This window comes from Hetaerina americana, unplaced genomic scaffold, assembly GCF_022747635.1.
Source record: "Hetaerina americana unplaced genomic scaffold, ioHetAmer1.1.p SCAF_19, whole genome shotgun sequence".
NCBI lineage: Eukaryota > Metazoa > Arthropoda > Insecta > Odonata > Calopterygidae > Hetaerina > Hetaerina americana.
The window spans coordinates 9,923,670-9,947,964 of NW_027286752.1; the positions used below are offsets into that span (position 1 = coordinate 9,923,670).

The window sequence follows — 24,295 nt, forward strand, 5'->3', positions numbered from 1 at the left end:
AAAATTATCTCCTATTTTTGTCGTTGAACTCAAAATTTGATGTAAAATGATATTTTCCCTCCAATAAGAAATGATACTATCCCTTTCCTTGAGCAGGTCATACAATATTGTAGCAGTGGATACAATATTTTAAATCACATTTTGTTTAAATGTTAGATACTACACTATACATTGTTTTTCAGACCTTAAGAAGGAATAGGCCAGAACGTCCACAGGTGATGAAAAATTAACAAACAGGAAAGAAAAAGAGTATTTTTAGGAGAATCAATGGGCATCTATTCCTGCTATATGAGCCTTTGTCTCCAGGTAGCATAAGATGTTGAAGCACAGGGCCACATTAATATTAGCTGAGGAGCTGAGTAGCAAATATAAAACCAATTGTGACAGCTGTGATAAGTGTATAACGAGAGAAGTTTTAATCTAGATCTAGGGCACATAACTTTCCTATAAAAATTAAACATTTCCTCCCCATTGTTGAAAAATCAACTAGAAATTACTCACCAATGCAAGTATTTACAAGTGATTCTACTGATGAAAGATAAAGACTTAAGAATCGACACTGGAAAACTTTGAAACAGTGCAACATGACAGAAATGGATTGCTAACTTAACTAGCATTTGTTAACCATTCTTCTCCACCCAATATTCCCTTTCCATGGCATAACCTTTCCCACAGCATCAATCTTCCTTCCAAAGCCACCCAAAATCCTAGCCCATCACAGCACACATGATGACTGGAGACAGGGTTAAATGACTCGCTTCATCCCTTCTCACCCTTTCCCACAACCTCACCTCCCCACATTCACCTGCTTAACACAATGGATATAGTCTTTCACCATACCTGCTGAGGGATTAGTAAGTCCAAAATGTGCAGCAGAATAAATTTAAAATGTGTGCAAAAGAGAAGCTATCATTCCACCTAGAATGGACTTCCAATACAAATCACTGGAAACCATGATTGATACCAGCTAATACTAATCAGTCTACTTATACGCTTTAATTAACGTTTATTTGAAGTTAGCTTTTCCATGCATGTCACTCCAAGATGACAATGAGGAAATTGGAAAGTAATGCTACATTTAATTCACATTCAGCATGGAAATTAATAAAACTTCTAAACTATGATATTCCATGAAATACTTCATATTTGATGCATAGATTATCTATTAGAGCAATAATTATATATTGGTGCAACAATACAGTATCTGGTTCCTAATGGTAAATCTATATTATCAAATGTTCATGATAAAATTTTCTACAGTTTAAGTCAAGCATTGTCAAATATTTAGCATTTTGTACCATTAACACTTCCATCACTAAGCACAATAAATTAACTTATCAAATACGTGTGGTGTGAAACAAATCACTTATAATATTGCACAGTAATAATAATATTGTGGAAGCACATTCCCAAGGAATTATTGAAGGGACTAGGTAAATGTATTAGTGGGTTATCTCAGTCGTTAATAAATGGGCGAGGATATGTCAGTATATTAACACAATGTTTTTTGAAAAATAAAACAACCAAACTATTACCTCACCACATAATCCTTCAGAATCTTAACAAAATGGATGCATCATAGTCTCAAATACAGTATGAAGGTCCTCATTGAACATTTCACATTGGAAGAAATTTGCAACACTTTATAATGTTCTCTGTACTACTTTTGGCTTACTTCACAACTGAATGATGACATTTTAACAGCAAACCTCCTTGGATATTTCATAAACCATAAGATTTAAATTCTTTCCTCGGCTTTTTCAAAAACTACATCTTTCACATAAACACATCATTTATTGCAATGCTTCCCACAAACGAGAGTGGTCCCATAAGTATCCAGCCTGACCTAGAGATGGCGGTAGTTGTTTCAAAAATATCACTGTAATAGAAAGTCCGCAATTTAGAAAGCTTATGTTTCAAGTTTGAAGATGCCAGGTTGTTAAGTATTTGTTTGGCAGCCATCAATAGTGAACGTTTTCAGAGAATTTGTGAAAATTGAGAAAATTGGTCATCGTTATGTGATACCATACTTCTAATTGAAAGGCCTTAGCCCAACCAATATAAAAGCTTAACTGGATTCGACTCTGGGTGAGTCTGCTCCTTTGTTTACAACAGTAAAATATTGGGTAGCAAAGGTTTAACGAGGCTGTAAAAGCTGTCAAGATGAGTATCACATTGGTCGACCAAATGAGGTGGCGACTCCAGAAACTGTGAAGAAAATCCACAAAGTAATACTTGATGATCGTTGACTGAAAGTGCGCAAGCTAGCAGACATAGTGGGCATTTCAAAAAGTGTGATACATTGCATATTAACGGAAAATTTGGACATAAGAAAGCTGTGTGCAAGATAAGTGCCGCATTTGTTCACACTTGAGTAAAACCGGTGTTGAGAAGCTGTTTCAATTGAGTGTTTAGCAAAGTTTCACGGCAACAAAGCAGAATTTATTTGTCATTTCATAACCGTGGATGAAACATGGGCCCATTACTTCACACCAGAGACAAAAGAACAATCAAAACAATGGATTCGAAAGGGAGAGCCACCTCCAAAGAAGGCGAAGACCATTTCATTTACAGGCAAGGTCATAGCGTTGGTTTTTTGGGATGCCCATGGGATAATTTTCATTGACTATCTTGGAAAAAGGAAAACTATCAACGGTAAGTGTTATGCTAACTTTTTGCAATGTTTGAGCGAATAAATCAAGCAAAAGCGGCCGCATTTGGCTATGAAGAAAGTGATGTTTCATCAAGACAATGCACCACCTCACAAATCCGTCATTGCAATTGCCAAAATTCATGAATTATAGTTTGAAATGCTACCTCACGCACCCTATTTGCCAGATTTAGCCCCCTTGGATTTTCTATTTGCAAACTTGAAAAAATGGCTTGGTGGTCAAAGATTTTCCAACCGTGAAGAAGTGACGTCGCCAGTTAATGGCTATTTTAAGGAACAAGACAGTCCTTATTATAAAAAGGGTATCGAACTTATTGAACATCCCTGGGAAAAGTGTATAGAGCAGAAAGGAGATTGTTGAAAAATAAGATATATTTTTTCCAATTTTTTTTTTATTTGTTGGATTGGGCACATCTGGAACCACCCTCGTATTATGTCCTGGTGTAATTTACAAACTTTTCTCAAAGATACTTGTCGAGCCATGTAATGCATTTTACCTTAGTGTTTCATTGCCTTGCCCTAATATCATTCAGAGCTTGTAAACTGGCATGTCAAAGTGCAAGATATATATGAAAATTCAAATAATGCAGCTGGATATTGCCTCGTAGTCAACTTCAATTTCACTTCATTTCCCTTTGAAGGTCAAATGTATGCAAATCCAAAAACAGTTAACTGCTGAGTGCAGAGTTAGGCTGTTTCTTTTAGTATTTATTTTATTTATGTATTTAATGACTGTTGGGGTGAGATTGAGATTTCATAGTCCCTTCTTCCACCTGACACAATACAACAATATGCATTACAATAAAGAATTGCAATATGCATTACACAAACATCTATGCCCTAGGCGGAGGAAAATCCACTTAGGCAGGACCCTAACCCAAAACCTCTGGATTGGCAGACAAGGACGTTGCCTCGCTGCCACTGGCAGGGTAACGCCCTTGTTACTACTTACGTCAGTAGGGGGTATTAAGAAATGTAGGCAGTTTCAATCTATGATCATCCAAAACCTAACTTGAATGGTAGACTACCAAATAATAATAATTTCTACTTTTCTTACAACCTGATGACACTCCATTTTTCACTCTTTGAGAAGGTGCATTAAAACTCATGCCTTAAATTCCATGGGCCTCCCTGGACAACACAACCCATTCATCTATGAATACACATACATAATAAGAAATACTGTCCATTTCACAGAAAGAAACTAACAAAAATAATGGTTTGAAATAAAGTAAATACAAACAAATACTGGAGACGCATGCAACTGAAGGTTTGCAAAGGTCATACTCCAAAAAGCCCTTTGATTCCGAACAAATGCAATTCAATTGTCCTGACAATGATCTACCATGAAATTCCAACAACTCCCATTCAAACATTCAATGGTTAACACAGCACCATGGCTGCACATGCAATTAAAAATACATTGTAGTTTATTACTTTCATAATCTAACTATTTAAAATTAAAGCACTGAAACACTATCAATAAAAGATATTCTCAGAGCAACTTTAGGTTGCAAGTCAAGTCCAGAATGCACCACACTCACTCCCTTTAATTCTACGCGTATGATCAGAAAATACAATTAAGTGACACACCCAGCTCACTGAAAGAGGGGATATGAAACAACCTTTTCTCTGGATTACCCAGATAATAATTGTGGGTTATTCTAATTGACTTAACTGAGTGACATTCTTGAAATTTCTTTAAACAACAAAGTTTACAAGTATCAATTAAAGATAAAGCACACCATATCATACCTTTGGATCGATTTTAAATCCTCCATTAACGGGATCATTTTTCAAAATATTCCCTTCAATACCTTGGAAAGAGTAAATTACTTCTTTGAGAAGAGCCCTTTCACTGACAGTACTCACTATTCAAAGAGAAAGGGGAGAAATACAAGCGCATGTTAAGCAGTACACATATTTACATAAAAAACTGGTAGGGAAAAACACTAAAAAAAGCCACCACACACAGAACTGCAGAGTGAAGAAAACATCACAAAATGATGCAATCACAAATATCAGCACATTGCTAGGAAAATAATTAGCCCTCTATTTCACTCAAGTGTACACATCTCACCTTGATTATCCCTTTGAATCAGCAATGCAAGGTAATTAGTTTATTGATGAAGGATTGCAAAACCATGTACCGTGTTTGCCTAAATATTAGATGGCATCATATTTCACCAAGTATCAGAATAAATATCTTAAATTTAGATTTTAATAAAAGTAACTGGTGGAAGGCAACCTGCCTCTAGCCTGCCACCTATTCTTCCGTGGGCACTATGTTTCACAAAAAGTAAAACTGTATTTAGATGAGAATTAACACACTTACTTCCCTCCTTAATCATTTGTAATACTAAATCCTCAATTCACAAATATAAAGCCTACAAGAAATTTAACTTTCAAATAATATAGTTACTACTCAAAGTGGTAATTCTTCTAAGTTCTGTTGAACATAATATCACTTGAAAGCTTTCTTTTTTCTATCATTTGAGGTTTTTCATGCATAAGACAGTACTAGAGCCAGGTGACAACACAAGACTCTTTATATATTCAACAGATTCAGGTGAGATGCAGACCCTGAAGAAGCATATTGCCTAAAACAGGGCCTCCTTGCCAGTTGTATTTTTATATTTATAATACTGTTATACTTGCTACACTTAAACTCTGTACAACTACTTGGATAAATAAACACCTATGAAGGCTAGATGTAGTGAAAGTTTGTCATTATGAGAAAAACAAATTTACACTTTTCCACAGATTTTCCACAGGTTCTGAGGAAAGGCACACATTTGTTTTTCTCATGAGACTTTATAATAATTCAATCCTGACAGATTATTCCACCCGAGTACTTTAAAAACTTCTATGAAAGCAAACATAATGGATTATTATATGTAGCCTACCATGAATAAATATTGAAATTACCCCACACATGGATCACATTACCTCTCCTCAAAATCTATCAGAAAAATTTGTGGACAGTTTAAATCAACTGTTGGCTTCTATTTGGACAGGTATAGTAATGGTATTGCACCAGATACTAGGAATGTTTTCTTTGTACATAGCACCTTGCAATAGCATTAAGACAGCACATATAGATGGCAAAACACTTAAACCTCTCCATGCTAAACAGTATCTGTTGACATGGAATGCAATTACCATTTGGAACTGCCATTGCACTTGGGACATTACCATTAATTCACAGCCCTTAGAGATACAAACAGAGTATTATGGTACAAGAAAAGATTAATTCCACCGCAATTAAGTTTATGAACACAACCATCAAACATTGAACACACAGAAAGTGTGTTAATCAAGAAATAAAACTTAGCAAATGGTCTACTCTAAAACTTTCCTGATTCATTAACTGATCTGATTGACTTCCCACTGATTTTTTCTGAATGGCAAGCTTATTTTTTCAGATGCAAGTGACTTCAATTATTATACACATTAGGTTGGGGTGAATTATTATTTTCACAATGAATGTTGTCTGTATATCGTCGGTTGTACATTACAGCTAACTTGTAGATTATTTATTTAAAATTGAATGAAAACAGACATCAATACCCATTTTTTTCTCCAATTCACCAGTTTCAATATCTTATCTAACATAGAGCATCACTGCAGCAATAGAAGTAACATTTACTTCTGATTCAAAACTCTTTACGTTAAATTTTCATCAGAGAGATTATATATTTTAACATTCCGATTTAAGAACATTTCCTTTCCTTTACTTTCTTCATCTTTCTTTTCCTGCACATCTGTATCTAAAATTATGACAATATACCTTGTATGGTTCTTTATAATGCATGAATAACTTAAAAGCAAGCAGAAGGACACAACCTGTTCTGATGTTGTTTTGAAAGAATTGTAAATTCACATGATTACTAACTCTGTGTAAGTTAAACAAAATCTATTTCAATAGCCGTGCCACTTTCTGAAAATCAGGGAAATAAAATGATACGATGAAATGACAATTAAACCACATTAAGAACAGTACCAAATTAATGCATTGCACAATAAAAGACAACCACAACCATTGCCATTACTTCCACCATTTTAGCCACTCAAGACTTCTAACATGCAACTTTAAAGACTCCTTCCTCCAACTTCTTCCAATCTCCTTCCAGCTCACAATGGAGGTAATGAGAAACATTTAATGAAGTTAGACAAAGTGATGCTTTACGAAATAGAGACTGATTTCATCATGCATTTTAAATCAGTTAATTAGGTTGTGGAAAGTGAACTTCAAGAAATGTCAAAAATGTGCGTGAAGACCTCATAAATCAATAAGAATATATACAGATTATTATTTTCATTAGCATGAAAAATAATTCATTCATGATAAATAAAGAATAATAATACAAATGTTCAAATATGTTTCTCCTTGATCGGAAATTTCACTCATTACAAGGTATCACAACAAAACAACCTGCGCAGTGACATCCCGAGAATGGAGAGTCTTTCATCTGAACGCCGCAAAAATCTATGATTCCATATTAATACAATGATAGTGCTGTTGCTGTGCATTGGTTGTAAGATGCTCAATACAACATAATTTCAAAAATTTTAGTTAAATAAATCAGCATACAGTTAGCCTTGTTATTGTCTGTTTATTTTTACTAGCCCATCAATGAAATGAATGTTGCTGATTCAACAATATACTTCTGTGACCTTGAGAGGACTTATTTCCCGGCCTATAAGATGAACTTTATTCTGAAATGTGCTCTATAATCAGCCCGTAATCCTTACGGCCCAGGGGCACATGGATATAACTTTGATCTATAAGCACAAGCCGATCCACCGTTAAATTACTTGCTATTACGTACATTTTCCCACATCAGGTAATGAAAATGCTTGCTTCTATCACAAATATCACTGTTTTGAGTAATCAGTTTGCAACTAAGTTTTACTATTTTGTTGAAAACACTTCCTAAAAAAATTCACAAATAAATCGCCTGTAGCACGTTTACCTATATCTCACACATAGTGCTGCTGCGAAACTTAAAATCCATTGGGCCAATGGGGATGTCGCCCCTTTGCTAATACATGGACGCATTGTATCTCTTCCAATAAACTCAGCGTCTATTGGCAATCAACCTTAAGTACTTTAAGTGTGTCGTAAAGGCATATAAAATTGTTGCTTATTACAAATTAAACACAACACAAATTTCTATAATCTCAAAATAATAACAGATATTAACCATCACATGAAAAGTTTAAATGATAATAACGTCATGGTATCATGAGGAAAAAGATTGCTACACATTTGAATTCAAGCTTGAATTTGTGACTTATGCCTCAGAACATGGAAACAAGGCAAATGAAAGGTGTTTGGCCCAGTGATGTCCAAATTCTGTGATTCTACAATGAATAAAAGTTTATATACCTGAAGCAGCCTATTTTTTAATGAAACACTTCAATTTTCTTTGTATTAAGTGTTAAAATCAAAATACTTTCATCGCCAGTTCCAAGTATTTTTCATGCATTCAAACCAGAGCAATCATAAGTGCCGTCACATCCTATGGGCCAGGAAATACAGTAGATGAACTCAGTTAACAGTGGTTTATGGGTTGACATCAGCAAGGACCATTGTCATAACCTTTTTATCTGCATAATCAAATGACTTGGTAGCATTTTTAAGCCACTAACATCCGAAAACACACTATAGTCCCATCTCCCCAATAATTATTTAACTTTAAATACATGTTTGAACCATTACTTATCAATAAACATGATTCGGCCACAAAATATTTTTCCTCTATCCAAGGGGTTAACTTAAGTAGACCTTGAATAAAGATGTAATAGAGTTAATATGCTTAATACAACATTTGCCCACTAAGGAGGAACACAGTCAAACTTAATAATAATACTCATATTTGACTAAATTCCCGTGAATACATGTGCAGCATTAGAACAAATTAATAATTACAACTTACACTGAGATCCAGAGTTTTTCCAATCAGTAAAGGTCTTAAAATGATCGCTTGTACCAGTTTTTCTGCCAGTTTGTAACTCTCTGCTATTTGATAAAATATGCTTCGAAGTTATCCTTTCATTGCTGGAAATTTTATCTGAAACATGCCAAGAATTTAACCACTATGACATGTCATAAAGTAAATGGAATATTATTTAATCTATTATCAAATTAAATTATGCCAATACTGATTCGTGGCCTTTTTTTACAGACATGCGGATGACCTTTAATACAGACAAGGCAAATTATTTTGTAATTCACCTCAAATACCTAATTTTAAAGCAATGAACTATATTCTCCCCATCCATACTAATCTAGTGCCATATTTATTCCCAACATTTTAAGTACAAATTGTAACACATTTAAAGAGATTAAAATAAAAATACTTCAATAGTAAGATTTATTCCCAGAAAAATAAGAAGAAATTATAACATTAAGATTTTTTTACTTAACGATTCCAAATGTTTACTTAAGCGGATAAAAAATACTTTGTAATTCCACAGATTTATTTCACTGTGAAATAAATCTGTGGAATTACAAAGTATTTTTTATCCGCTTAAGTATGAACTGATTCCATAAAATAACGCCCGAAACCATCGATTATATCCAAATGTTTAATAAAACAACATTCATTTAAACATTTAAATACCCAAAACCAGTAATACCAGATTTCTCACACACTTTCCAGTCAACTATTGATGCCTGCTACAAGGCCCTGGAAGCCATTTTGTCAAAAGGTATACCAGGCAAATTCATGTTGATTGCCTACACCTCCAGATACATGAGCAATGCCAAGATGAATTATTTCACCAAAGAGAAGCAGCCAGCAAAAGGGTAGGAGACGTGATACTTCCAACCTTAGTGAATGGGTAGAAGTTTTTCATTACTGATAACATGTCATAGACAAGTTTTCAAAGAGAAGAATAAAAGTTCCAGGTTTATGAGATAGTGATTTAAGGTGGAGGATAATGATAAAGAAATCACATACAAGAAGGGGTTAATGAACACCAATAAGGATGCTTTGAGCCACCTATGGACAGTAGAATATTCAGCGGATAGCCACTCACAGTGTGAGGGCCATGGGAGGATAAGCAATAAGATAAGGAAAAGATTATGAGAAATCTAAGATTTCCTTGTAGGAGGCAGCCACCTAGAAAAGAACCAAACCCACAAAAGAGTGAGCGACATTATACCATCATCAATGGCCTGGTGAAGTATGATGAAGAGCTATGTATAGTAATATATTCATCAACGTGACAGGTGTCAAAAGAATTAAATTAAACCAGCCCAAAGCCAAATGCCATTGGTGATCCAATCAACTCCGTAGTCAGTCTTCAATAAGTGTTATTTGGACCTCGCAGGGACTTTACCGCCACACCCTTGGGAAACAAATAACCAACGATATTCCAGGAAGATATAGTAAAATAAACTAAAGCTATCCCAATACCAAACCAAGAGGCTTCACTGAGTAGATAGTACTGAAACACCTACGGCAATATTGAAGAATCAAGGAAGAATTTTCTTGAGTGAAGTTTGAATACCAATTATTGGGATTCAAAACGTTAAAAAACCAGAGCATATCAACCCAAATCTAAAAAGGTTCTCAAATGAAGCCATCACACACTAGTGGAATTTTAAACATTTCACTGTGGAGAACCAAGACAATTGGGATAGCTGAGTACCATTAGTTGCTTTTGTCTTCAATACGACACCTCGTTCATCTACCATCTTCACCCTTTTGAGTTCCACTTTGGCAGAAAGACTAATGTACACCCACCAGGGGTGTTGAAAAAAGAGAATTCAGATATCCATTTCCACAATAATGATTTTCTGAAAGAGTGAAAAGAAAGCAAGAAAGTCATGTCAAGGCAAGGAAAATATAAACGGAGGAAAAAACCAGAGGGGTTGCATAAAACAAGACCTCCAATTCTCAACTGTATGTTGTTTGAGACAAGGTTTAATTGTTTGGTGGAGAGGTGAGGGCTGGTTGAAGAAGCTTTCCTTGAATTAGTTGGTTTCTTTCCCAGTGATTAGGGTGGACCCAGTGAACCAGGGCAATAGAAAGGAAAAGATAAAATAGAGAAAGTCCACTCTAATTGAAGTTGTTTTTCTAACTTCCCATAAGGGGAAGGGATATGGCTACCTTACCATTCCTGTGTTTATGTTTGATGCTACTGATTTCATTTGACAAAATACATAAAGAGGACCAAACCTCTTCAAGAACAGCTAAAACTATCAGTCAACTATTACTGGAATATATTGCCACCAACATTAGCACCAGAGTACATGACAGATATAGCACCAAAAACAAACCATAGTGCCAACTTAGCATGACCTCCTAATCTCTATAATATTAAGAGAATTCTGAAAAATAGAGAAATGCCAGCATTAAAATAAGGGGGAATTAGGCAGGTAGAAGAGCTTAACAACAGAAACTGAGAAAAACACTTGCAATTTTCCATTTTTTTAGATTCTTTAATACCAACTAGTTTCGATGTACTACACAATTTCCAAGTTGAAAATGGTGTAGTAAACTGAAACTAGTCAGTATTAAAGAATATACAAAGTGGAATATTGAAAGTGTTAAACTCTGTTTCTGTTATTATGGAAAGATTCCACCCTATCACACCTGAATCTCTATTGCAGCATAGCTTACTTTAGGAAGTGCTTTAAATGAAGATGGCCACAGTATAAGGAACATACGAAGAAGAATGCATTGAGCAGAGGCTTTCAAAGGAAGAGTTGATGAATAGGAAATTGAGCTATCATTTTAAGAAAAAACTAGTGAAAATTTCATAAACTTTAAATGATCCAAAGACTAGGTCAAGGCAAGATGATAGTTAAGTATTGAACGCTTTTGAGGGGATCAGGATAGGTGCGGTGGCTAACGTACTGGCTTCCCACCCAGAGGGCCCGGGTTCAAATCCTGGCAGTGTTGAATATTTTTCAGGCATCTCGATCCCTACTTGAGGTGCTTTGTGGAGGGAACTTTGAGTGAGTGCGCAGTCCGTCGGATGGGACGTTAAGCTGTGGACCCCTTGGCGCCTTTCGTAAAGAGTAGGCTGATGCCAACGCCGGGTTTCTCTCCCCCTACATCCTTTGCTGTCCATCCCCTATGGCGCAAAACACCTCAGCAGACGGTCACCTCCCCTAAATATTACTACTACTACTACGCTTTTGAAATGTGGGAGTGGAGGATATAAAAAGTAAAATGAACAGAAAGAAAAACAAATGACAAAGTATTAGGCCCTGCAGGGGAACACAGGTAGCTGTTGGGAGAAATTCAAAGGACGCAATAAACATGTTGATGCAAAGCATATTGACTATTGACTGGCAAATTAATATTGAAGAATGTGATAGAGGGGAGATTGTGATGCAAAAGCAAGCCTCATGATATGAAAAGAAGAGGCATATTGAACAGATTGAAGAGAGGCAAAAAGTATGCAGATTCAAAGGTTTTTAGCGCAGTAATTGTGCCATATTAGGTGAGAATTGGAAACGTAGAAGCAGTAATGTTAAGAATCCATCTTAGACCTTGGTAAACTACCCAATATATAACAGTTCTTTGGAACTTATTCTGGCTCAATTAATACTTTTCCTGTCTGATACCTGTAGTTGTCTGCACACATTGCTTTCTTCATTTACAAGTGGTGCCACCTTCCTAGTAGTAGTAGTACTTAGGGGAGGCGACCGACAGCTGTGGTCACTTGCACCATAGGGGATGGACAGGAAAGGATGAAGGGTGGAGAGAAACCCAGCGTCGGCATTAGCCTACTCTTAACAAAAGGCGCTAAGGGGTCCGACAGCTAAACGTCCCATCCAGATGGCATACTCACTCAAAGTACTCTCCATAAAGCACCTCAAGTAGAGATTGGGATACCACTGAAAAATATCAGCTGCTGCTGGGATTTGACCCCGGCCCCTTTGGGTGGGAAGCCAGTACTTTAGCCTCCGCACTATCTTGATCCCCACCACCTTCCTATGGCAGAGATCCATTTTATCCTGCCTCAGAAATTTCCAATCCTTCCGATGGCTCCTTTCACAAGTGTTCTTAAGAACAAGTTAATAACATAAGAAATTAGCATTTACATGCCTGCAAGCCCCCCCCCCCCCTGCCACACACCTTTTTGGTGGCTTGCAGGGTATTGATGTAGATGTAGATGAAGCCTTCCTGAACACACAAGATTTCTGAGTATGAGTAGCCATAAAAAATACCCACCACTAGAACCAAGAATATGAGGTAATTCAAAATTTAGGGAAAGAAAATTTAAAACATCAAAATATAGCTGAATAAAAAGAACGATTTCAGTAGCAAGCAAGATATTAATCTATAAATAATGAAAACTTCGTTGCAATTTTCCACAGTTAAAACTTTATTGCCGACCATGGTTTCGATACACTGTATCATCTTCAGGTGAAGATGACCTGAAGATGATACAGTGTATCGAAACCATGGTCGGCAATAAAGTTTTAACTGTGGAAAATTGCAACGAAGTTTTCATTATGTCTCGATTCCACAATATCACGACTGACTCTTCACTTTTCGTTAATCTATAAATGTAATATTATCATGACCACACTTGATTCAATGCTTGCTGTTAGCAGTAGTGGAAGATTTGTCTGTTCCACAGAGGTATATAACTTATGATGTTAGATTGGAGGATTGCTGGTCAATTTAGGATAATATCTCACTTAAATGTTGACCACTAAGTTGGGAAATCGGAAAAAAAATCCAAGATTACTCAATTTCTTCACATAATGGGAAATTGGGAAAAGGGCTGGATCTCCTGCAGGTCTGGAGCATGATGTGTGAATGAGCATAATATTATCCCAAGGTTCACATCATCAGTCCCTGCCCAGCCCAACATTAAGGGTCAATTGACAGCTTTGGCTGGGGTGCTTAATGCGAGAGATGCAAGGATCACTCCAGAGGCAACATCACAATACCTTCCAGGCATGTTGGCAAGAGAATTCAGGCAGCAACAAAGCACTCTGATTTGTTTAAAATGAAAGTCAAAGTGCAACTTTATTACCATTCCTACATAACTATTGAATTCATCCAATCAATCAGAATTTTCCAGACAAAACTTACCTCATGAAATAAACTCAAAAAATGAAGGAATTTCAAATGGTGAGGGCACATGCGAGGATCTGGGTAAAGAGAACTCATGTCTGTCCTGAATGTGCACTGCACTCAAGTTGCCTCCTGTCAGATTATCCAACAATTAGGCTTTGGGGCTCATCCTGCATTGTCTAATTATCATTGTTTTTTATCTTTTCTTCAGCAAAATATTTCAGCGTAGGATGGTACCGTTAGAATACATACATGTCAAAACTGATGACTACAAGGGCCTGTGGCATAGTGGTTGTGACAACACTTTTTTGTGCACTTGTCCAAAGTTTTTAATCAACCTCACAAAAATTGAGTAATTCAAGAGAAAAGAAATTATGAATCTCAGCTACTGACTAAATCCTAATACTTTCACAAATTATACATCAATAACTGCATTATAACTCTATTATAACTATAAAATAATCTACGAGTAGGAAGTAGAGGTGATTTTCTTCACATTATTGTCAAACATAAAACCTAAGAGTTCTTCAATGAGATTCAACGCATTAATGAATTTGATGTGATTACCAGTAGTGGTTGACCAATAAGGGGGAAACATCTCCTCAATAGTGGGAATATTCATTGAAGAATTGCGGCTGCCTGTTGTGTGGCTTCCTTTTCTTCTAAGTTCACTCCCTACCTGCAATATACAGAAAAAATTAGAAAAATTAACAAAAAAAAAGGATTACAACGGCAATCCTCAGTTTGTCCAAGTTTTTCAGGATGAAACAATATCTCTACTAAATACTTTCAGAAATGAACCACTCGACCAATGATATGCTGGTCCATAAATAAGACATTCCAAATAAAAACCATTTATTTTAACAGTAGTGAGCATTTACCCTCAATTATGAAATATTAAAATACATAAACGTGTTGGGCAGCCAGTAGTGTAAATTAGTACCAATGAACTTTTGATTTACCATCAATGGCATGAGAAGTAATTTGACACAATGCATTAGATATTTAAGCAAAAACAGGTAAATCAATGTATAAGTGATAAAAATACCACTACCTTTAAGTTTCTTACATTAACTCCCTAACATGCTTTTTTACTTTGACTCTAAGAACAGGACCGGGGAGGAACTGGAGAATAAAATGGGAGTATTTTCTGCTTATCGCAAGAGGCAATAAACAAGATAGAGGAAAGAACCTTGACTCCATGCAAGACCTCTTAAAATCTAAGTTTACAGTGCAGGGAGTGGGCAGTCCAGTGCAGGTGGCTGACAGGGTTGAGCACACAAGACTGGTGCCAAGTCAGGACTGTAAGGGGGTTGGGGAATCATTGCAATGCCGTTGCAGAAAGTCTTTGCAAGCAGATACTTGACTCCGCTCTTGGTCGTCGGTCAAGACTTTTAGGATGAGTTTAGTGAAAATCTTTCGCATCCCCAAATTTTCAGTGATAATAAATCTTATCAATGCCAATACAATCTGTGATCATGCTCACACTAAACCGAAAGTCTGGATTCAGCACTTCACGCACACATCAGGAAATAATTGTTACCGATACTTTTTATACAAACCTTGCATAGATATTTTAGGGCTGAGAGAAATGAGATAGATGGATAGCAGGATTTATTGGAGCAATAATCAAGGTCTGGAGGGAAATAGAGCCAGCAAAGGGTGGCAGGAGCAGTGAACAAAAAGGTAAGAAGAAGCAAAGTAAGCATATAGCAGGTGAGCCAAGGAAAATTATGCGTAGAACTACAAGCTGATCCAACCAACTTGGTCATTATTCAGATCTACATGACAACAAATAATTATGGGAAGGAATAAATAGAGTTTATAATCAATGAAACATAATAATGTCAGGTGTAACTGGAAGAAAACATTTGGTAGTGATGGGGTCTTGAATGAGGTAGGTGAAAGGAGCGACAAGGTTGTTGCAGGGGAGTGGTTTAGGAACAAGGAGCGACCATGCGGAGAAAGCTATTTGATTCTACGACAGACATGGCTCAGCCATAACGAACATTTGCTTTAAAGACTACAACAAATGTAGGTATATACAGAAAATGCCCTAGGGTTTGCAGAGATATAAGTTACATTGCATATGATTAGGCAAAGATTTAGAAACAGGATGATTAATTCACTCGGCTACTTTTCCTTGGAGTGAATGAGGATTGAGATCATAATTCATTAATATCGAAATGTAACATCGGATCAAAGAGAATTAAACACGGAAGATGGTTGAGAACATTGAATGTACAAGCATTAACCAGGAGAAAAAGAAAGTAGTACCAGAAGGCAGGAGAAAAAAGGAGGACAGGGATACAGGTACAATTTAAAAAAATGGTAACAAAAAATTGGTATCAAAAATATGGCATCAACAGCCTAAAATGAAATTACAGGACCAGTAAGTAGGAAAAGGATGAGGGAACCATGGATTACACACAACATGATCAGGAAGACAGACAAGAGAAGACAATTGAAAAATGTAGGCAGAATTAAAGTGAAGGAAGTACAAATAGTTAAATAACAAACTGATGTGGGCAACCAAAAGGCAAAAAAAAGCATGGGGAAGGACAGGGTGAGAACAAGGAGAAATTCTGAGGAAAAATGCCATAAATGAAATGAATGGTACAGAGAGATGAGTAACCCAAAAGAAGCCAAGACTGTATTAATAGTTGTAAGATTACATCCATCCTTGGTGGGGTAGTTAAGGGGGAGTTTCAATTGTCAACTTTATGGAATTTACACAACATACTGTATTGAAATATAAAACTTTGTAATTCCACGTACACTTTTTCAGTCAGCAAAAATTGGACATGAACAGTATGGGCTGATGGGCATTGGAAAATGTTTGGACAGGAAGGGTAAAGTTTCAGTTATCTAGATGCTGGAGGAGGAACGGTAAAGACCGTGCACCATTTTTTATAATTAACATATATATCATCATAGCCAGCTGCAACTTGGTATTGAACAAAGGGAAAGGTGATGTGGCCAGTAGTTCCTTCCTTCTGACCTAAGCATGCATCAGGAGGCTGTCTTGAAACCCCAATATGACTCACTGGTCAGCTTTTACTCGTGATACTGTATTTTTCAGATTGCCATGAACTAGCATGCTCTTGCCCAAGTTGTGCAAGTGTGATCCATCACATATCCACCTTAATAGTATGCTCCACCACCCAAATATAAATCCACCACCTCTGCTGCAGAACAGCATGCAGTTAGGGGTCAAATTAATCAGCAAATCACAGCGAGAATGGATATTATTTTTGATATCAATCTTGAGGAAAAATTTTTAAATTTTAGTCAAATAAAACAGTTTCCGGCGTGGCTTGGTGGAAAATCTTCCCATTGAAATTTTAGTCATTAAAAGTCCACAAGTTTATCAATTCAAAAGGATCTTTTGAAATGCACAAATGGAAAAGACGAGGGATAGAAGGATTTGATCTGTTCCACTGCAATTTGAATTTTCTACAACATTAAAAATCCATCTTTGACTTAACTCTAACCCTGCCTGCCATGTGCTTACACCCATCTCTCTTCTTTTTCCCTGCCCTTTCTGCATAATGTTTTGTACATGCAAGCCCCATTAGCTTCTGCATCATCTTTATTGAGTCCAGGACAAGTTGTACACATGCCTAAAACAATTCAATCTGTTGAGAAGAAAAGCTCTATAAATTATCCACTGATCCATACTTTGGCCGAAACAAGGCTGAAAAACCCATTAATGCTGAGTCAACAGAAGGCACTAATAATATTAAAATAGTTATGATCCCCCTCATTAGCATAAGTTCACATTTTTATTCCTTCATACTTTTAATAATTTAACATGTTAGTTCACATTTAAAGATTATTTTTAACATGTTGTTGTGAGTTTACATGCTTACTTTGCTGTTGAACTACCGAAAAAATGATAACTGCACTATTCTGCCTAATTGGAAGTTATTTCAGACATTCCTGCACACCAAAAGACTTAACTGGAATTTAGGAAAATAATGAAATGCGTGGACAGTGACAAAAAGAAGCCACCAAATCCTGTGGTCTTTGTGACACACCCTTTCATTTTTGGCACCACAGGGAAGGTAGCAAGAATCCTGGGACAATGCAACATCATGCTAAGATTCAAGACAGTGAACAAAATGCTGAGCCGCTTCTAAGAGTCAAGGGCATCATTACACATACAAGTTATAAAGGTATGCGTGAAATCTCTGAGGCAGGAAATACTACATCAGGTGAACACAAAAAGGGGAGTTAATGAAAACTCCAAGAACACCAAGGCAAACTAGCCCCTAGTGGACTACCCACTAATGTTACAGAAAATGCCTTCACCCAAGTCACCGGCAGAGGGATAGGTGACCTCCAATATACGTGCACACTTCTTCAATAATCGAAGCAACTCCTAACTTGAAGACAAAGCTGCAATACCTCTGCAATCTCACCAGGAGAATGATGAGCTCACCCCAGGAAAGCAATGCAAATTCTCCTAAAAACCCTGAATTTCTACAATGCGCCTTCATTGGGCAGTACAGTGAAAACTGATGGCTGAAAAGCATTGTTTAACTTGCTATGGAATATTGGGCCACTGAGTTGTATTTTAATATAGGTAACTCTGGAGCAACTTTAGCTTCACCCAAGTTACATGGTTTTTAGGGTACAAGATTTACCTATCCACAGGTGGCACAGGGCATAAGGAACTGGTCCACCTTATTAAAACGATGTGTTAATGTCACTGGACTTAGGCTTAGTAATGGGTGAGCTCTATCCTCATCTTTGAAACCACCTCTGATGTGGTGGTAGGTATGACAGGAATTTGTGGGCAGCCAAAATTGTTTAAATGCTTTGCAATGAGGGCATTCCTGTTTTCACAGGATACAGTCCTTCCTCGGTCACAAATAATGCTCATAACTAATCACACCCAAGTCTATTGAAAAACACTTCGTGATTTTATCATGTTTACTGTGCTTGTTGATATCTAATGATTAGAGATTCAAAATAATGTGACACAAACACTCAAATGAAACTCATCGTAACAAATAAGTGCCCACAGGCTGCGAAAATACCGTAGGTTTATGAGTAAATATTTACTGTCATTATAACAATAAGGGCAATATCCTGCAATGATCAATTCTTAATGTTTATTTTCAATGTGGCCTTACGACGCTGTCTTTCATTACTATCCTGACCAAATGAGGAAGTTCGCCAGCAATCCATGGCACCATGAAAATTGGGGTATCATGTCTGCAGGGCCAAACCATTAAAATACAACAAAAAAAAACAACATTAAATACTAACAGTAGGTCCACAATGTTACTTACTGTATTTCTCTGTTCACGACTTGGTCTATCAAGTTGATATATGACACAAGGCTCTTTAACCATTGGCGTCAGGAATGTGTCGTTTGTTGTAGCGTTGTCACTCAAGTGTAGAAGTAAAATCAAAACTGCTGGTCTGTTTTTAACCAGTTGCTATGAAGATAAATATCCTTGTAAGTAGGCTTTCAAAAATTAAACCACTAAGTAATGTTCTTATTTCCCATACTTACCCCACGCTGTAGCTTCCTGTGCAACTCACAAAATTTTCGCGCATCTTGTTCTCTATTTTCTTGGATAAGTTTTTTCTTTATCTTCTCTACGATATAAAATTCATCCTGCACAGCGTTGGTAACAAGAGAACATTGTGAAATGTACCCAAATATTTTACGATAATGTAGCAGCGCATCATCTGTAATTAACGCATAAAAAAGAGCTTTGAATATCGTCAACAATTTGACGACAAAATTAAGAGGCAAGGTGCCATAACTGAATTAATTTGCAAGCTAATTATACGTCGCAAAAATCCAAAATTTAAAACGTATGCATTACTGGATTACTATGGTTTCTAGTAAACGATAATTGACGTCAACGATATTAACAATGATTCATCTTAATCTAATCATGACAACACTAAACTTTTTGTACGAATACATTAAAAAGATTGTAACATTCAGCCAGCGCAGATGACAACAGTACACGAAAAAATATTACAACAATGAAAATTTATAACAATTTGGTTTAATGTGCCTTTTTCAACGAAATTTAAATGTGATGAATTCTTGACATTCAAATGTAAATCGGACCACTTAAGTAATCAATGTTGGCGCGAAACATACCTTGATTCTTTCCGCTCAAATTTAAACACAATTTATGCAATAACGTAGCAGCATTACTTCCATCTGGGCTCCCTTGAGGCATCTTTTATTGTATTATTCTTAAGAACACACATATAAGCATTAGATATCGAAAAACTACATTCATCCATGAAAACTCATAACAGACGATGTTTTCGCTAGATGTAGTTAATTTTACTTCCACCACATGTCTCTGGCGAATATAACAGTTCGTGGTTGACTCATTTTCGGCGCAAATGTCTTTCAGTATGAAATACTGCTTTTATCAGTCTCTACCACTCAGTTCATGTATTTAAGAAATTTTCCTGTTTGTTATAAGGCAGGAGACCAAAAACATTGTTGTAAATAGCAAACAACCACCTTCGCGTAGTACGCACCACGCATGCTGCAGCGTGCATCAGCGCCACCTGTCGAGAATTCTTATAAGCTTATCTGGTTGGGGAGTGACGGGTGGATTCATTAGTAATTTTGATTAATATAAGTTGTCATTTGTATTAAAGATCAAATATGGATGAAGAATACGATGCCATTGTTCTCGGAACTGGACTTAAAGAGTGTATTTTGAGCGGAATGTTATCAGTTTCTGGAAAGAAAGTTCTACACATTGACCGGAACAAGTACTATGGTGGTGAGTCTGCTTCAATCACACCTTTGGAAGAGCTGTTCTCTCAATTTGGCCTTCCTGCTCCAGATGAGAGCTATGGCCGTGGAAGAGAATGGAATGTGGACTTGATACCGAAATTCCTCATGGCTAATGGACAGCTCGTGAAACTTCTTATTCACACTGGAGTTACCCGCTATCTCGAGTTCAAATCAGTTGAAGGCAGTTACGTGTACAAGGGAGGTAAAATTTCTAAAGTGCCTGTGGATGAGAGAGAGGCCCTGGCGTCTGATTTGATGGGAATGTTTGAGAAAAGAAGATTTAAAAACTTTCTCATATATGTCCAAGACTTCCGAGAAGATGACCCGAAAACCTGGAAAGATATGGATCCTCAGAATACAACCATGGGGCAAGTATATGAAAAGTTTGGACTCGACCGTAATACGCAGGATTTCACTGGTCATGCTTTAGCTCTTTATAGGGATGATGATTACTTAAAACTGCCTGCTTTGCAGACTGTCAGGAGGATAAAACTTTACAGTGATTCTCTTGCTAGATATGGAAAGTCGCCCTACTTGTACCCTATGTATGGCCTTGGCGAATTACCTCAGGGTTTTGCTCGTTTGAGTGCTATTTACGGTGGCACTTATATGCTGGATAAAGCTGTTGATGAAATAGTTATGGAGAATGGAAAAGTAGTGGGCGTTAGATCAGGTAATGAGGTGGCAAAATGTAAGCAAGTATTTTGCGATCCATCATATGTTCCTGATAAAGCTCAGAAAACTGGTCAAGTAATTCGTTGTATTTGCTTAATGGACCATCCTGTCCCTGGGACACGTGATGCTCTTTCGACACAAATCATCATTCCTCAGAAACAAGTTGCGCGGAAGTCAGATATTTATGTGTCCTTGGTGAGTTACACACACCAAGTTTCAGCTAAGGGGTGGTTCATAGCTATGGTGTCCACCACGGTGGAAACTGCTAATCCCGAGGCCGAGATTAAACCAGGGCTTGAACTTCTCGGACCCATCAAGCAAAAATTTGTTCGAATTAGCGATTACATGGAGCCAACTGATGATGGTCTGGGAAGTCAAATTTTCATATCAAAATCTTATGATGCCACCACACACTTTGAAACTACTTGCTTAGATGTGCTCGATATTTTCCGTCGAGGCACAGGGGAGGATTTTGACTTCTCCAAAGTTAAGCATGACTTAGGTGATGAGGAACAGTAATTGAAAATTTTGGTTTCCACACTAACTTGTTGCGAGCTCTGCATTTCAAAATTGCCATTTTCCAGCAAGTGCAAATGACACAAATAGGCTTCATTTCATGAAAAATATGGGAAGCATTGATAAACTTAAAACTAAGTCTCTTCAGCAATTCATGTATTACATTGCACAGCAATTTAATGCACCTCATAGGGTGTACCCCTGTATTATGTTAATGTTATCTCCACCTCCAATTTCGTGTATGCTCCCGTTATATTTTTGTGTCCCAGACGCCTTATTGTTTCAGTTCCTCGAAATGAAGGTTGAAGGGCAATTTTTCTGTAACTGATGAGTGCTATGTAATAAACTCTTCAGGTGTATGGTATTTATTAATGTCAAGCTTGTAACCGTAGTGTTAGCATGCTAAATGGGGTCTTGTTGGTGTATGCTTCCAAGGTTCTAAGAAAAAATATACTTTGACATTAAAATTTAGTAATATTGTTCATTTTGTTGCAGATAGGAAGTAATAGAATTGTGATGGAAGTGAAACAATGCTAGTTATTCTTTTGATGAAATGCCAGTGATTTTGCTCATTGTACATAATTACCCCCTGGCCTGTGGCTTTGTCTGGCTAATGTAAGCACAATGCATAGTGCATACCCTGTAGGTAATAGAGGTGTTATAAAGTGCATCGAGGAAAAGCAGGTGAAAATGCTCTGGTTTGGGGCTGTCAGGTAATTGTTTTCATCAGAATTGTATAAATCGAGTCAATGATTTGTTTCTTCTCTGTGATGTTTAAGCATTTTTATGATTATGTTGATTGTAATATGTATTTTATTGTATACTTAAGTGAAGCTATCATTTTTTTCTATTTGGGCCCTCACAGAAACTGTTAAGTAAATGGCCATTACATTTTGTAATAAATGATTTGCATTTTGTAATAAATGATTTGCATTTTGTAAAACTGGCAGTCCTATCCGGCAGGCACTCTTGAAGCCAGCTTGTGATAATTACTTCCTGCTAAATGTTGAATGTGTTACTAAACTTGAATACATGACATTATATTTGTTTATTGTTTCGACTCAGTGATCTTGGATTTGAATTTGTAATTCCAATAAAAGTGCTCTGAAAAATATTTGTCAGTTGATTTATTTTCTCTCAAAATATCAGCGACTGCATTTGGATCTTAGTTATGTAGAATCAGCTGCAATGGTTAGAGGAATGGATTTATTATGTTGAGTCGCTTTGCATTTTTCTTATTTTGAAACTGTTTCTTCCCAAGTGTTTGAGGAGGATTTACTAAGAACCGGCAACAAATTGTGCCAAGGGCGCAGAGCTGACAGAATTCCCCTGCGCAAGACTTTAAAATTTAAGAAAGCATACACACTGGTAATTATTGGATTAGACCAAAATTACTGTTTTTGAAGAGATTGCACCCAAATTATAACAAATATCCATATGCAGCAAATGCCTGATTTGTAAATATAGATAATGGAAATCATGTGATGCCCAAGCTGAATTTCAAAGATCTGGGTAGCGTATGATATAAATAAAATGGCATTTGTTTTTCAAACAAGATGCTTTGGCTAGCAAGGTTCCAATTGAAATCAGCACCAGTGACATACATGTATCATTTAAAATAGTAAGAATTGGTGCATCACTAACCCTGCAAGTTTGAATTTTTTGTATTGTAATCTTCCTAAATTTCTACTTGAAATCTTAAATAGAATCAAGTTCTTTTCCACCCACGGGAGAAAGAAATGACAGGTCAGCCTGTAAATGCCATATATGTTCCACCTTAAACCTTCGATAACCAATTGCCTTCACTTGTTATTCAGACCAAATCAAGGATGTCTCATTTACTTCAATATACAGGGTACAGCAACATAACTTCCTTTTTGAGAGCATTTTGCATCTGGAAAAAGGAAGGTATGTTGCCACACCCTGAAACTACTCATTTGACCAAGGGGTGCAGATTTCTTCTACCTTTCAATGGAATTTCTAGGTATTCCACTCTATGCCAGGTAATCTCCACTCAATCCACAGTTTAAAATCAATATAACTATTTGGAACTTTTACTCATTCAATATAGATCGAACGGCCTTAGCCGTGCACCTTTAAAACAATGCCAGAAGAGTTTTGTGAAATGATCTAAATAATGAATGAAGTGTAGCAAATTGAAGATGAAAGCACGAAAAGGAGTAAGAAATTATGGATGATTTAATTTTTTAATGCGCCAGAGATCTACGACAGAAATTAGACATGTCTTGATTTTGTGGTTACCAGACCTCAAGAAAAGGCAAGCACCACAGGAATAGGACCTCTCCCCATTGTCCTGATGCGTAATTTTCACATTCCATGGGACTTATTACATATAGAGTCCTACAATCACTGAAATAAGCCAAACTTAAAGATTGATGCCTCTGATTTATAAACTAGGGTCAGGATTGTTTCATTCTCTGCCAGAAGAAGATGGTTTTGCACCTTCCTCTTTTGTTTCCCTTTTATCCTTCCTTAATTACCTTTTGTCTCTCACTATCTACCCTTGCCTTGTACAACACCTCATCCCTACCCCGGAGACTGTCCATTGCGTTGTGCCACACCAGC

General features: G+C 36.7%; 2 protein-coding genes across 2 annotated transcripts in view; one reads left to right on the plus strand and one right to left on the minus strand.

Moving 5' to 3' along the window:
- LOC139687343 (gamma-tubulin complex component 3-like) overlaps positions 1 to 20,213 on the minus strand; it is a 47,483-nt gene extending 27,270 nt beyond the window's left edge. Inside the window, exons 1-6 of the mRNA XM_071584515.1 lie at positions 19,859 to 20,213; positions 19,253 to 19,431; positions 19,026 to 19,175; positions 14,293 to 14,404; positions 8,614 to 8,748; positions 4,427 to 4,542 (exon numbers count right to left, since the gene is read on the minus strand). Of these exons, the coding sequence (XP_071440616.1) occupies positions 4,427 to 4,542; positions 8,614 to 8,748; positions 14,293 to 14,404; positions 19,026 to 19,175; positions 19,253 to 19,431; positions 19,859 to 19,940 (774 nt within the window). The 5' untranslated portion in view covers positions 19,941 to 20,213. The remainder of the gene's footprint in view (positions 1 to 4,426; positions 4,543 to 8,613; positions 8,749 to 14,292; positions 14,405 to 19,025; positions 19,176 to 19,252; positions 19,432 to 19,858) is intronic.
- Positions 20,214 to 20,286: 73 nt separating this feature from the next.
- Gdi (GDP dissociation inhibitor) lies at positions 20,287 to 22,823 on the plus strand. Its single transcript, XM_071584517.1, has one exon. The coding sequence runs from the start codon at positions 20,384 to 20,386 to the stop codon at positions 21,710 to 21,712; it is 1,329 nt and encodes a 442-aa protein (XP_071440618.1). The 5' UTR covers positions 20,287 to 20,383; the 3' UTR covers positions 21,713 to 22,823.
- Positions 22,824 to 24,295: the final 1,472 nt, after the last annotated feature.